The sequence below is a fragment of the Corvus brachyrhynchos genome, unplaced genomic scaffold (assembly GCF_000691975.1).
Source record: "Corvus brachyrhynchos isolate BGI_N302 unplaced genomic scaffold, ASM69197v1 scaffold3, whole genome shotgun sequence".
Lineage (NCBI taxonomy): Eukaryota > Metazoa > Chordata > Aves > Passeriformes > Corvidae > Corvus > Corvus brachyrhynchos.
The window spans coordinates 10,867,138-10,880,113 of NW_008237619.1; the positions used below are offsets into that span (position 1 = coordinate 10,867,138).

Below are 12,976 nucleotides of genomic sequence, written 5' to 3' on the forward strand. Positions count from 1 at the left end.
TTGTGCAAGTACCAAACCCAGCCTAGTCATTCAGTGGGAGTTGCATTAAAAAGACAACTCCAAACAAGTTGTCAATTTATCAAGAGAGGTGGGGATGGGCTCTTAATCAAAACTACACATCCAAATATTCACAGAATTTGTAGAAGACTCTATATCATTCTACATTCTGATGCCTATTTCTGCCTTCATTACAAAATGACTCGAAATCACCAGAAACTTTTAGCAATGATTTGAAATCCTGATTTTGCAACCTACTTTTCCCTATGGAAAACTAAAAGCAAAGCCAGAAGGAACACCAAGCCAAAATATTCTTTCAACTTTATCTTGCAGGCTATAAGCATTCAGGAGTTACATTTCTCCAAATGAAGACTTCATTTGGCAAAATAAATCAAATCCAGATCACTGGATCTGTCCCTGCAGCATCACTCCAAGGACAGATTTACTGAGATTAAGGTCCTATTTCAACATATCTTAGTGGGAAGATTCTACATGATAAAGAAAAGCTTTTTTCTTATACTTATTTATGGCATTTGATTCAGCTCCAAGATGGCAGGTTTTATCCACAGTCTGTCTTTGAAGCTGTTACATTCACAAAATAACTGAAATCAACCAAAATAAATATTGCTTTAACTGACTTGTTACAAGCAAGAGAAACACGAACACACCTCTCTTCCTGGGATGTTTTGTGAACTATTTCCTCAAGCCTGGAAGGAGGAACAGAACACCCTCAGCAGCAATTAAGTTCAAGCATTTGTGAATCTGGGCTCTAAACCAAAGCTTAGAATGAGCACTCTGCCCAATGTATTCATTAAAGACTATGTGCCAAACTAATGCTGCTCTCCAAAACCATCCTCATAAATTTCCCTATTGTAATTTTGGGCGAATGTAAGTTAAGCTTTCCAACATGGAATAGTTTCCATATAGTGGAAATATTTAATCAAGTGGGATTTCACATGATCAATCTGAAACATGTAACTCTATAGAATAGCTCCCCCTTGCTCACCAGGGCTGCTCTCCAGCTAACAATTGTTCACAGTTACTTCCTCTAACAAATCTCACCTACACACTAAATTTTACCATGGCCATGGATAGTACAGCTGCAAAGATTTGCATGTTATGCTTTGGGTTACTATTTACCCTATTTTACCGCTAAGCGGATGCAAATCCTTACCCATTTTTAGACAGCAGTTAGCATTCCTGTTGCTGCAAAGGGGATACACAGTTCTCCTTCATTATAATAAGAAACCTGCCTGGCCATCCAACATAATCTCTCTGAGACCTCCAACCTGAAGACAACAGAAAGATTTCCACATGTTAGACAGAACCAAATCTCCAGCATGAGTAAAAACTTGGATGAACAGTTATATAACCAATACCTTTGTGCCATCTAAGACTTTGGCAAATAAGTATGATAGCACTGGTGAAATTTACAAAAATGAAAATCATTAAGCAGGACAAGAGTTGAAAGCAAGAACTAAATGCACTTTATAATAGCTGAAGATCAGTCATTTCCATATTTCATGTCTCATAATGCAGATATTTCAGGCACAAAAGTCAAACATGGTTTTTAAGACATTCATCTTTGGTTTGATGCTCTGTCTTTAGAAGGACGATCATGGCTGATTTCTATGTTCTCACTTGATGCAAGGCAAAGCTCTTTGGAGCTTCATGTAAGAAGTTACTGCTCACATAAATGCAAAGCAATCTAAAGCTAACAGTATTTTCACTCTTGAAAATATCTGCTAAAGTTGGCAGCTGTGACTGAAAAAGACAACAAACTCAGGCAGGTATATATTGCAAAGCTGTATGCAATGAAAACAAAAAGTCTTCTTGCTACTAAGTCTTTTGACAGTTTGAGCATTTTTTTAAAGTTTCATTTCCCAAAATAAAACCTCATAAACCAACTGAGATTCTGGAATTTACACTGAAATATGCCTTCTTTTGATTCTCTATAGATGCAAACAACTAGGATTCCTTATGTTGAAACGGCCTGCTATACAAGCACAATGAAATTAGATGCAAAAAGTTTTTCAACAACAACGTTATATTAATTTTTTACAGTTAATATATACTAGAGAAAAATACAGAAAACCAGAAAGAATAGAAATTTTAGATTCATAGTTTATAACTTGACAGTCATGGGCCACATATGAAAACAGGCTGCCCCTCTTGATGGATCAATGACAGGAGGTATGTTAATATAGCAATAAGCCATCAATACAGTACACAAGCTTTATACACAAAGCCTGGACAGGATGGCAGAGAGGAACAAAGGCAGGACTGTCTTCAGTCCAGAGAAATGCATCACTTACTGCTTACTATACACTCTGGTATGAGGCTCTGACACTGAACTCATTGCTTATCTTCTTAAGAATTCTTCTGACAGTATCTTTCAACTATGAAAGACACATTTTTGCAGGGAGGAAATTATAAACCAACATCTTTTCCACTGCTCTGAGAGAAGAGGCTTTAGGAATATACCAGGAATCCCTTATCAGCATCCCTGTTCCCTTGCCTGTTTCAAAATTCTCTGAATAATTTGGAACCTAATTTTCATCTCAGTCAAAATACAATCCAGCAGATACCTCAACAGAAATTCTGAGATCACTATGCCTGGCACTCTGCAGAATGACTTCTCTCTCTACTAAACGAATGCAAGACCTTATCAGTCTGCCAGGGTAGAGCAACACTAGATGATATTGCCACCTGCACTCTCTTGCTCAGTGCTCCAAATGATGAAGGGCGTTACTGTAGTTGCATAATATTTGTTTTCAAAGTGGACTCAGTGCAAACTAAGCCTCTACACAAAGCCTTTCTAAACATACACAAAAAAAGATGATGCATTCATACTGTTTAATAAACTTCTGTTTTATTCAAGCTCTTTCAAAGTTAGGCCACGTAAGCTGCATGTAAAATTCACCAGCTGCTATAAAGGCATTCCAGATTCCATTTCCCCAGACACTGGGTGACAGGCACAAAGGAATACAACTCTCGACATATACAGCTTGAATACTGTCCTCATCCATACTTGACATCCAGCCCCAAAACAGTTCCAAACAGTCTGTCAGTGGGGAAAAACGACCCTTCCCTATGTTAATAAAAGATTAACTCTCTCTCACTAGGAGCAATTGCACTCCTCCGAGCCAGCCTCATGCTAGAGGGAATCTTCATCTGTATCGATGTCACTGCTTGGTTTGTTCAACCTCTCAAATTCTTCTCCATCCTACAGGAACCAGAAACAAAAGAGAACAATATGAGCAAAAGTCATCTCTTGTTATGAATACCACCAAAAAAAAAAAAGAAAAAAAAAAGAGGTTTATTCTGAAGGCATCACTTAAAGCAAAATGAAGACCCTGTAATTTAAATCTTACTAGTGTGTTATAAGGTTGAAGAAATACACACTCATAAAAAACATTCCCTGCTTCTTTAACACTTTTTAGTGACTCACTGCCTAAATCAACTTGTAGCCCATTCTTCCATACAATCATAAAATGGTTTGGGTTGAAAGGTACTGGAAGGCTGCTAGAAGGTCTCCCTGGAGCCTTCTCTTCTCCAGGATGAACATCCCCAACTCTCTCAGCCTGCCTTCATAGGAGAGGTGCTCCAGCCCTCGGATCAACTTCCCCTGGACTCGCTCCAGCAGATCTAAGTCCCCAGAGCTGGACACAGTACTACAGGTGGGATCTCACAAGAGCAGAGGGGCAGAATCACCTACCTTGACCTGTTGGCCATGCTGCTTTTGATGCAGCCCAAGATATAGCTGGCTTTGAATGCTCACATAGTGCTATTCATTTCTACAACAGCTGCTTAGTTGTAAGTTCTAAAATAGATGACACCTGGCATACCAAAAATATATGAATTTGTGTTATTTATTGCTCATTAAACAACAAGCTAAAAAGGCACCATGTGGAATTTCTGAGAAACATCTCTTCCAAGTTTAATGTTTGTTGGAACGCGGGGACAGCGCTCTCTGCTGGTTACAACGTGCACCCACGGCCCGCTGTACACAAACACTAACCCTTCCCACCAGGCGAAGGCTCAGCTCTGCCGAACCACAGCTCCAAGAGCAAGCCGTCCCCGACACGTTCTAGGTAACGAGATCACTATTCAAATCAAAACAAAATACACTAGCAGGCCTGGAGGAAATATATAGCAAGGAAAAAGCCCCAAACCATGTTAAAACTCTGTATTTAAACATTACCTTTTTGTCTTCAGCTATCTTTGACTGTTATGGTAGAAAGAACCTTAACATCAAATGTATAAACTTCCTTATTATGTGGCCTAAACTACACAGACTTACCAGTTCTACCTAGGTACAATTATTTCCCAGGCATCAATTCCAATTTCCGAATGCCCTGGGCAAGTAAACTCTCTTGGTTATAAAGCTTTCAAGAAAAGATTTGTACAAAGCTGAAGTTGCTCATAGGACTGTCTACAGTCACAGCAGGAAAGCAATGCTTACCTAAGCTTCATCATTTCAAAAAGTGGCATACGGAAAGCGATACCAAAGATTTTAAGAAACACTGTGGAGCTTTGGTGTTGAGGGATGAGTCCAGTCACACACAAGTTGATTCTTCCAAACATGTCATAGCATAAAGAGTGGTAAAACAAAAGAGAAACCACAGGAGACAAGTACTGGAAAGCCTTACCCCACTTGACCTCTCCCAGGCATCTCCTTTGATGAGTTTTCCCCTTTCCCGCAGAGTGGCATATTCCAAGCCTCTTGTTTTACTGGCATTATAAATGAATATGGAGAGAAGCACTACAGGAGCTTCCAAAAAGAACTCTAGAGAAGGCCTGAAGTCAAAGATGATGAAAGACACAGTGGTGATGATGACAGTGTTGATCTGAGCAGTCATAACATGGAACATGTTGTCTCGGAACTTCAAGATGAAGGCTACAGACAGCCCCAGGAAAGCTGTGACAAATATAAGAGCCACGGAGAAGATGTTGTGCCCATAAAAGAAGCCACAGTTCCCTATCTGTCTCCGGTCCTTAGCCTGCAGCGCCAGCATGAGCCCATTGAACAGCACCCCAAAGGCATAGAGCTTGCTGTTCTGCGTGAAGATACTTTCCCCAAGCTGATCCACATCTTTCAGCATCTTTTCATTGTAGATGTTAGCCAGGGCAGACACAAAGCACTGCACTAGAATAAGCAGATGGCCCAGGCTGAGGCGGAGAGGCTTCAATGCTCCTGCCATGGTACTGGTCACATTCCACTGGAAGCTGTGAAGGAAACTTGGTGGTGCGCAGTCGCCCTTTTCCACGCATGCTTCCTCAGGTCCAGTAGAGAGAAGGCAGTGGTTAGATGGCCTAAAAAACATATTGTGATGAAGTCCATGTGCAGCCAAGCTGTGCTGATGGCCTCCAGTTCCTCGAGTCAGGGCAACGATGGACAGGAATAAAATCACCAGAGACGCCCATTGTACCCAAGAGAGTCTTCGCCTAGCACACAAAAAAGCCACTAAGTTTAGAAACACAGTGCCATAAATTAAATGACAGAACATCCAGATCTATAAAACATATAAAAGACATCATGCCACAGATAAGGAGACAGACAGGTGTAAAGAAAAGTCTTTTCAGAAAACAGTAACATGCCAAAAATGCGACACATTTTTCTATGGTGAAGGGGGCCGAGTCTGGCAATCAAAGAAGCACAAAATGAAGTATTCTGAAGAAATAAGGAAAAGGAAGGTCTTTCAAGATCAAGTTATTTCTAGATACTGATTGTCTAACAAGTTAAAAGCAACTCTTGTCTCCATGGGAACAAAGGTCTGATGAATAAAGTAAAAAAATCACAGACATCCAAATAATTACCATCTTTCTTGGGAAAAGGTTCACTATACTGCTCTTTCCCCCCATGATCTGGAGCCCTTTTCTAGTATTTTATGATGGTAACTCTTGTAAGTCTACAAATGTAATTCATAAAACTATTAGAATTATTTATACTGTTTTTCCACTCAAAGTCTGCTTATCTTGGCAAAAACCAAAAATGTGAAGATTAAGTGAACTGTGACATCATGAGACACAAAACTAAAATGAGGAAAAGCATTTCAAGTCAGACTACCAGGCACTGTTTTGGTATATTTAACATCTATAGGAAAGGCTTATTTGTGCCACATTCAACATAAGCAACTTTTACAGTGTAAAGTTAATACCCATTTCCCTGACAGTCTTTTTTGAATCTAAATCATACTATAAAGAGCACAAATTTGGCAAACTGGAACACATCGTCTGGCTTTTGTCACATGAATAATGAAAGGACACATAACTACTTTTCAAAACATACTATGCAGTTGACCAGAAACACATCAGGACTGGCACCAAACACACCTCTATCTTTCACTCTTCTGTATCTCATGCCCTCTTACTAAACCACATTTACACTCAACTAAGAACTGCAACAGACTATTAAGAAGTACTGGTAAACATGAAGAGATTTAATGTAAAAATTAAAGCTTTCTTCTTACTATTCAATGACTATATAATCATGATTTCAACTGTTTTCTACTAGAATTGACCAAATGTGTAGACGTATGAAGGGAGTCCTAATAATCTATTATTTCAGATGGAGAAAACAAAACCATCTCTCCAAGTTGATACAGCCACAAGGAAAGAGAATTACTGTTCCCATCACACAAAGAGAGAAAATATAGCTTAACTTTATCAAAGCTAGGAAGATTTAAATTTCATTTACTTTAGCAAATACTACTTACTTTAGCACTATCCTGAAGAGAAGAGCTGTTGTTATAATGACAAAATTTGAGAAGAGTACAGCCATTGCCTTGAAAGAGAAGGAGAGGAACAAAATTATACTCTAGACACACTGTGGGCACCAAAAACCTACAGACTTCAAGTGTTCACCTTCCTGCGAGGTACCAGAGTGAAAAGCACTGGTACTTAATTTTCTTCTTCACCCAAGAGGTACAATAACACACCCATAAAATGATACTCAAGTCCCGTTTCAAAATCTCAAGGAAACCACAGAGCCCAAGCTCCACTGCGGTGGGGAAAGCTGTACTGAAATGAAGATGTGAGGAAACCAACGCAACAGAAAACTTACTTAACAGAGAACAGTTCAGTTTTCTGTCAGATCAGTTCCCCAGCCAGGCTGACCAGTCAGCTGCAAAAACAGCTGCGTTGCCACGAAGGAGGAAGTTGCTCCAAAACGAGAATAAGCAAAAAACAAAGCAAGGTGAGGCTGCTCCTGGCTGCAGTGCCATTTGCAGTGTTCATGTAATTCCGGACTAGGACAAGGCACTAGCAGAAAACAAACTTTGTGTATGTCAAGTGCATTTGCTGTTGAGTTTATCAAAGATAATGAGGTACTTGGCTTGATTTCTCAATACTGCAACTGTAATAAAAAAACCCCATCTATTTCAAAGTAAACTGAAGACAACTCTAAAGCTTCTGTTTAATTTGGGAATAACTATATAATAACATCAGTGCTCTAATCCATGGCCATGATCCAAAGCTAAAAACTCCTTGTGGCAAGGATTGTCTGTTTTGTCTCAGTATTAGACACTCTATACTGGGACACCAAACCAAGAAGAGGCTCTTTTAGGCACTCCAGTTACCACTAAAGATCAGAATCCACCAGCACCAGTAGGAAAAAAATCCTCTTTTTCAGGGTGGGGATGTTTTTCAAACTATGTTATTTAGGACTGCCCTACATAGTCAGTACGTGTACAAAAGATCCAGGCATCTGAAGTTTTTGGTCCAATTGAGCCTCAGAGTGAACTCCCCTTTTTAGACAATTTTACACAAAAGCATATATGGATTCAGGAGTACAAAACATAGACTTTATCTTGAATTTTCTCATCATTTCCACATTCCCAACTGTGCTATAGCAGAATCTTTTTCATTTACCAGAGGAAAAGCACAGACTCTTTTCCTATCTTCATTCCACTCGACCCCAACATACTGTGTGCTGAACAATAATTCTAATGAAACAGCACAACACAGGGTCTCAAGTAAGCTGAAGACTTACTGACAATGAGACATCTGCCTAAGAAAACACATCTTAATTTTCCACTTTGTAAAATTAAAACTCAGTAAATATTCATGTTAGGTGAACACTGTGGAAGGAGAAAAATACTGAATAAACAAGGAAATTTGGCAGAAATCACTCTGGAAAAAAAGAGTCTTTATTCAAAACGTAGAAGTGTTCCATGCACACTCTGGTTTTGCTTTACAGTCCATCCAATATCTCTGGTAACATAATATGATCAAAATCTTTAAAAGGATAGTTAAAAAAAAAATTAATTTTGAGTCACTTTGTTCTCTGGAACTTCAAGAGGCCTCTGTTCTAGATGAAAAGGAATATGAATATCAAAGTTCCCCATGCCACTAATCTGCACATGAAAAGCAAAGTCTCAAAAGGTAAGTCCCTAGGAAATTTAGCCACTAAAAAGCATCCACAGTTATAGCTGAAGTTTCAAGCAAAAAAATCTCACCAAAGCAACTTTATACTTCCAGCAACTGCTCACCCAGGTACTACTCAGTCCCAAAACTATGTTGTATTTAAAGTCACATGACCAAGTTCAGTCAGGTATGGCCATCTTCCTCTTAAGCATTTTCACCTTTTCACATTCGTGGTCTTGTATAGCACCAAGATACTCTATCTTAGAGGTATTTAGTTATCTCTTTTAATACGTATTTATCATAATAATGTTACAGTTTCAGCTAACCATCATAGGATTTCTCCAATTAAAAGATGCTAGAAGTTCTAAAAAGAGGAATCTTAGAGCACATGTTCTGAGGGGAGAGAGACAGTGTATATCTGGGTGTATGTGTATGTAAAAGAAAAGCTGTGCATATTACAAAGGATTACCTTAACTGAACCAAATGAAATTGCTTTAGAGAGAAATAACATTTATGTAACCTCCTACGCATCAGGCTTTGCTTTTACAAATGTTATAGCTGAATTTCCTTCCTAAAACTAAAAACTGAAACAACCCACAAACAAACAAAAAACAAAACAAATAAACAAACCAAATCCCAACCAAACAAAATCACCCCCACCACAAACAACAACAAAAAAGTCCACCAACAGAAAAACCCCCTACTACAAACCACAGAACCAAGCAGCTGTGCATGCTATTTTAAGATATCTGACTCTTGACTTTATTAGGTTTTTTCAGCTGAGTCCAGTTCTAGACTCTGAACTGGTCTGTCCCTGACAGAAATGTACACCTAAGAGAACAATATTTTAAAGAGGAATTCTGATAGAGGAGGCAGAAAATCATTTATTTTTAATGTTCAACAGGGGAAACCACAGTATTTTATAGCAAGCACAAACCATCTCTTTCCATCTTATTGAAACATAGATTCTGAACCAAAAAGTATCATGATACAAAAATAAAAGCAAACACAAAACCTGTACAATTTCCCAAGCATATGTAGGCTCATCCAAAAGGATGAGGGTAGCTAGAAGAAAGTACCAACTAAATTTTGTACCTAAACATAGTGAACAAACAAATGCAAAAATTAAGTCAGTTTTTTTCCTCCCCTCCTCAGTTTCTGTCACACTTACTCCCTTTGTCAGATTACATTTACTCACTTTATGCCACATGCATGGAGCGGTACAAACCACATAGAAAAGTGCAGCTCAAATAATAGCAAAAATAAAAAAAAAAAGGATTGAAAGAGAAATAAGAGAAATACAGAGTTGAAGAAGGCAAAGGAGGAAAAGTACAAAAAACTCACCCACTTCTTAAGCACTTCACCCTATTTCTAAATCACTTTGGATGGAGAAAACATAAAGACTCTTCTCTGCTGAAAGCTATACGACACTGACCAGTGGGCAAGAGAATGGGAAGGTCTGGGGGGTCAGGTAACAGATTATTCTTTCACCTGCCAGTGTTAAAACAGCAGATAGCCTCAGTTACAACCTTGCCTTGCCAGTGTTACCATGCTAGATAGCCTAAGAGCAGTATTACCCACTAAGACATTGGAAGCCATGTTATTCAGTAAAAGTATACTTACTGGCTGGAGGTAGGACAGTACGTAGAAGACAATCAAATTATCCAGAAAGTAAAGAAAGGCAGGGATGGACCATTTCATGGAATTACATACATTCTTCCAGGAAAAACATTCAGAGAGATGATCCATACAACCCTTTTCTGAAAGGAAAAGAAATCAGTAAGAAGGACATCATTCTTACTATTGAAGAACATAAGAGAATAGGTACCACTGTTGTCTTTTCAGGAACACCATTAGACTGAAAACACTTGGGTTCCACAGTCCTCTGGCAACACAGAAACCTGTGTTCCAGGGCAGCAGTCCTGTGTCTGCGGTGTTCACCTCCTTGCTTCAGCAGAGAAAACGTCACAGAACCTGTTACATCCATCAGAGCATTTGTCCACTAGGAGCAAAAATTCAATTGTGAACCATTCTTTCAAGGCCAAAAAGCACCCCAGAGTCCCCACACAATAGCAACATCCTTACTGGGTGTGACTTTCTACAATAGGAACAATGACACAGACAGTAGATTTCTTCACAGAGCACCCAAAGGTCAGCCAGTTAAGTCAGAAGTACAAAATAAACCAGAACTCAGTATCTGTAGACCACAACATGTGATCTGGGTAAAAAGAGAGCATTTAGGAGGAAAGAAGAAAGAAAGGACAAAGCACAAAGAATGACATTTACTTAGATATTCAGGACACAAACTTTAGGAGGAAAACTCTGATAAACTTCAGACTACCCCAGAGCTGGTGCCAAAAGTACTTTATTAGCACAGATTTAAAACTACCCAATGTTATCTAATCCTCTCCTGAAGCACCAACACACTGACTTCAGCAATACTCAGACATCTGGATTAAAAAAAAAAAAAAAAAGAGACAGAAAGACAGAAAGACAGAAAGACAGAAAGACAGAAAGACAGAAAGACAGAAAGACAGAAAACATGCAGTCAGCAGTAGGCAATGATGGCAAACATTGCTAGAATATATTTACTGTCTTAGGTAAGTCTGTACTAAATGGTGGAGGTGAAAATTTTATTAGCTTGCCAGAGCCATGACTGTTTCCTGGAGAAGCAGACAAAGCCAACAGTTCAATTTAACACAAACCTCCAGTGCCTGACATCCTCTTCCAATTTAAATATTTGTTCTCTACCATTTTAAAATGCTATGAAGTTCATCTCTCATACTTTTTACATAAGGACAGAAAGAAAAAACAAAAATCACCTGCAATGCAAAACCTGTGGCAAGCAGAGTGTCACCTCTCATTAAAAAAAAAAGTATTTGTAGGACAGCAAATCTTAGAGGGTCAACACATTTTAGTTATTTTAAACATAGGTACTTACCTTTTTTCCTATTCCAGAGTGCCAACACCACACAGAGGACCACTTTCACTACTTCAGAACACATGTTCACTGTTGTAGGAAGGTAATCATACTTGTTATCTGTGGGATTCAGCAAATCAGAGAGTACACAATCAGTTTCTGCCTCCTGTATTCATAATTAGAGCAAGAACCTATTTTAACCACTCCAATCACAATTTTAGTCACAAAAGTCTTTGTCAGAACTTCTGTTATAAATGTTTGGATACTTATGATATACAACTTCCTGAATGGCCTCTTTTCTGAGTTGAAATCTTTCCTCATTTGGTCCCAGTTTACAGCAGAACTTTTTTGGAAGAACTTAAGAACATCACTGTTTTTAAAAAAAATTAGAACAGGAATGTTTTCCCCAAAGAACAATATGGTATTTTTTAACCCTCACAAAAAAATGGCTTCCAGGATGATATAGCCTTCTTTTAGGACTGGCAATACCAGCCAGCTTTAGCATGCCCACTAGGATACCACTTCTCTCCTCAGCCTGTTGCAGGAAAAACAGTTCAATCAAATCATGTACCATCAATAGTGCTTAAACAACAATCTAGTCTTCAAAGTGTCAGCTATAAAATAAATCACCTGCTTCATCTTTTACAGATGATACACCTGGCAACCCAAGTTACAACATTATGGTAGACCAGTGGCTAGACATTTTTCAGTGCAGAAACACATGTCTCTATAAATATAATAGGAGGTTTATGCAAAGAACGCTGCAGGTGAAGAAGCAGGTTTTTGGGTATCTGTTTCAGACCAAACACCAATGCTTTCTTATTCGAGGTGCATCAGGGGTATTGCCCAACAGTACCTTCATTGGCAGAATACTTCATGAGGAGGATTCGACTTGAGCCCAACGCAATGAACATTCCTCCAAGCAGAAAGGTCTGGCTGGTTGTCTTGGAGCAAAGGGCAAATCGACTACACCACTCCAACTTCATTCTGCTGCCTTGCTGTCAGCGCCCTTTGGACGGCAGGATAAAAAACCACTATAAGCAGTACTTCCAAAAACTGGTTACACAAGGCAAAATAAGTGTATTTTACTGCTTTGTGTTAATTTATACAAAGATGCTTACATCACAGAACAAGCCTTGTTCTACAAACTATTTTTTACTTACTTAAAAAAAAAAAAAAGATCGAGTTCAACCCATGACTGAACACCGCCATGTCAACTAGACCATGGCACCAAAAGCGACGTCCAGTCTTTACTTAAAACACCTCCAGGAATGGTGACTCCAACACCTCCCCTGAGCAACCTATTCCAATGTATAATCATCCTTTCTGTGAAGAAATTCTTCCTGACGTCCAACCTAAAACTGCCGTGGCACAGCTTAAATTGTGTCCTCTCGTCCTGTTGCTGGCTGCCAGGGAGAGGAGGCTGACCCCCACCTGGCTACACCCTCCTTTCAGGCAAGGAGTGATAAGGTCACCCCTGAGAGAAGGATAAGCTACAAGGACCACCAAAGGGGGATAAACAATGTACACACAGGGACTCTGAAGGTAGCACAAGGAGGCTGGCTCCTGAGAAGTCTCCGTCTACGGCATACAGATTAGCTAAAAGGATTAAGTACTTCACACGCTTATTTTTCTTTTAATATATTTTTAAGTGCTCTTGCTCCTAATCCCAGCATGGAGAAGCGCTACAGC

General features: G+C 39.1%; 1 protein-coding gene across 1 annotated transcript; it reads right to left on the bottom strand.

Moving 5' to 3' along the window:
• Positions 1 to 2,847: 2,847 nt before the first annotated feature.
• SLC35A5 (solute carrier family 35 member A5) lies at positions 2,848 to 12,976 on the bottom strand. The gene is made up of 6 exons (XM_008631773.2): positions 12,141 to 12,976; positions 11,306 to 11,404; positions 9,988 to 10,124; positions 6,717 to 6,784; positions 4,650 to 5,445; positions 2,848 to 3,223 (listed from the first exon to the last, which is right to left on the bottom strand). Exons 1-6 carry the CDS (start codon positions 12,268 to 12,270, stop codon positions 3,155 to 3,157), a joined length of 1,299 nt encoding a protein of 432 aa, XP_008629995.1. The 5' UTR covers positions 12,271 to 12,976; the 3' UTR covers positions 2,848 to 3,154.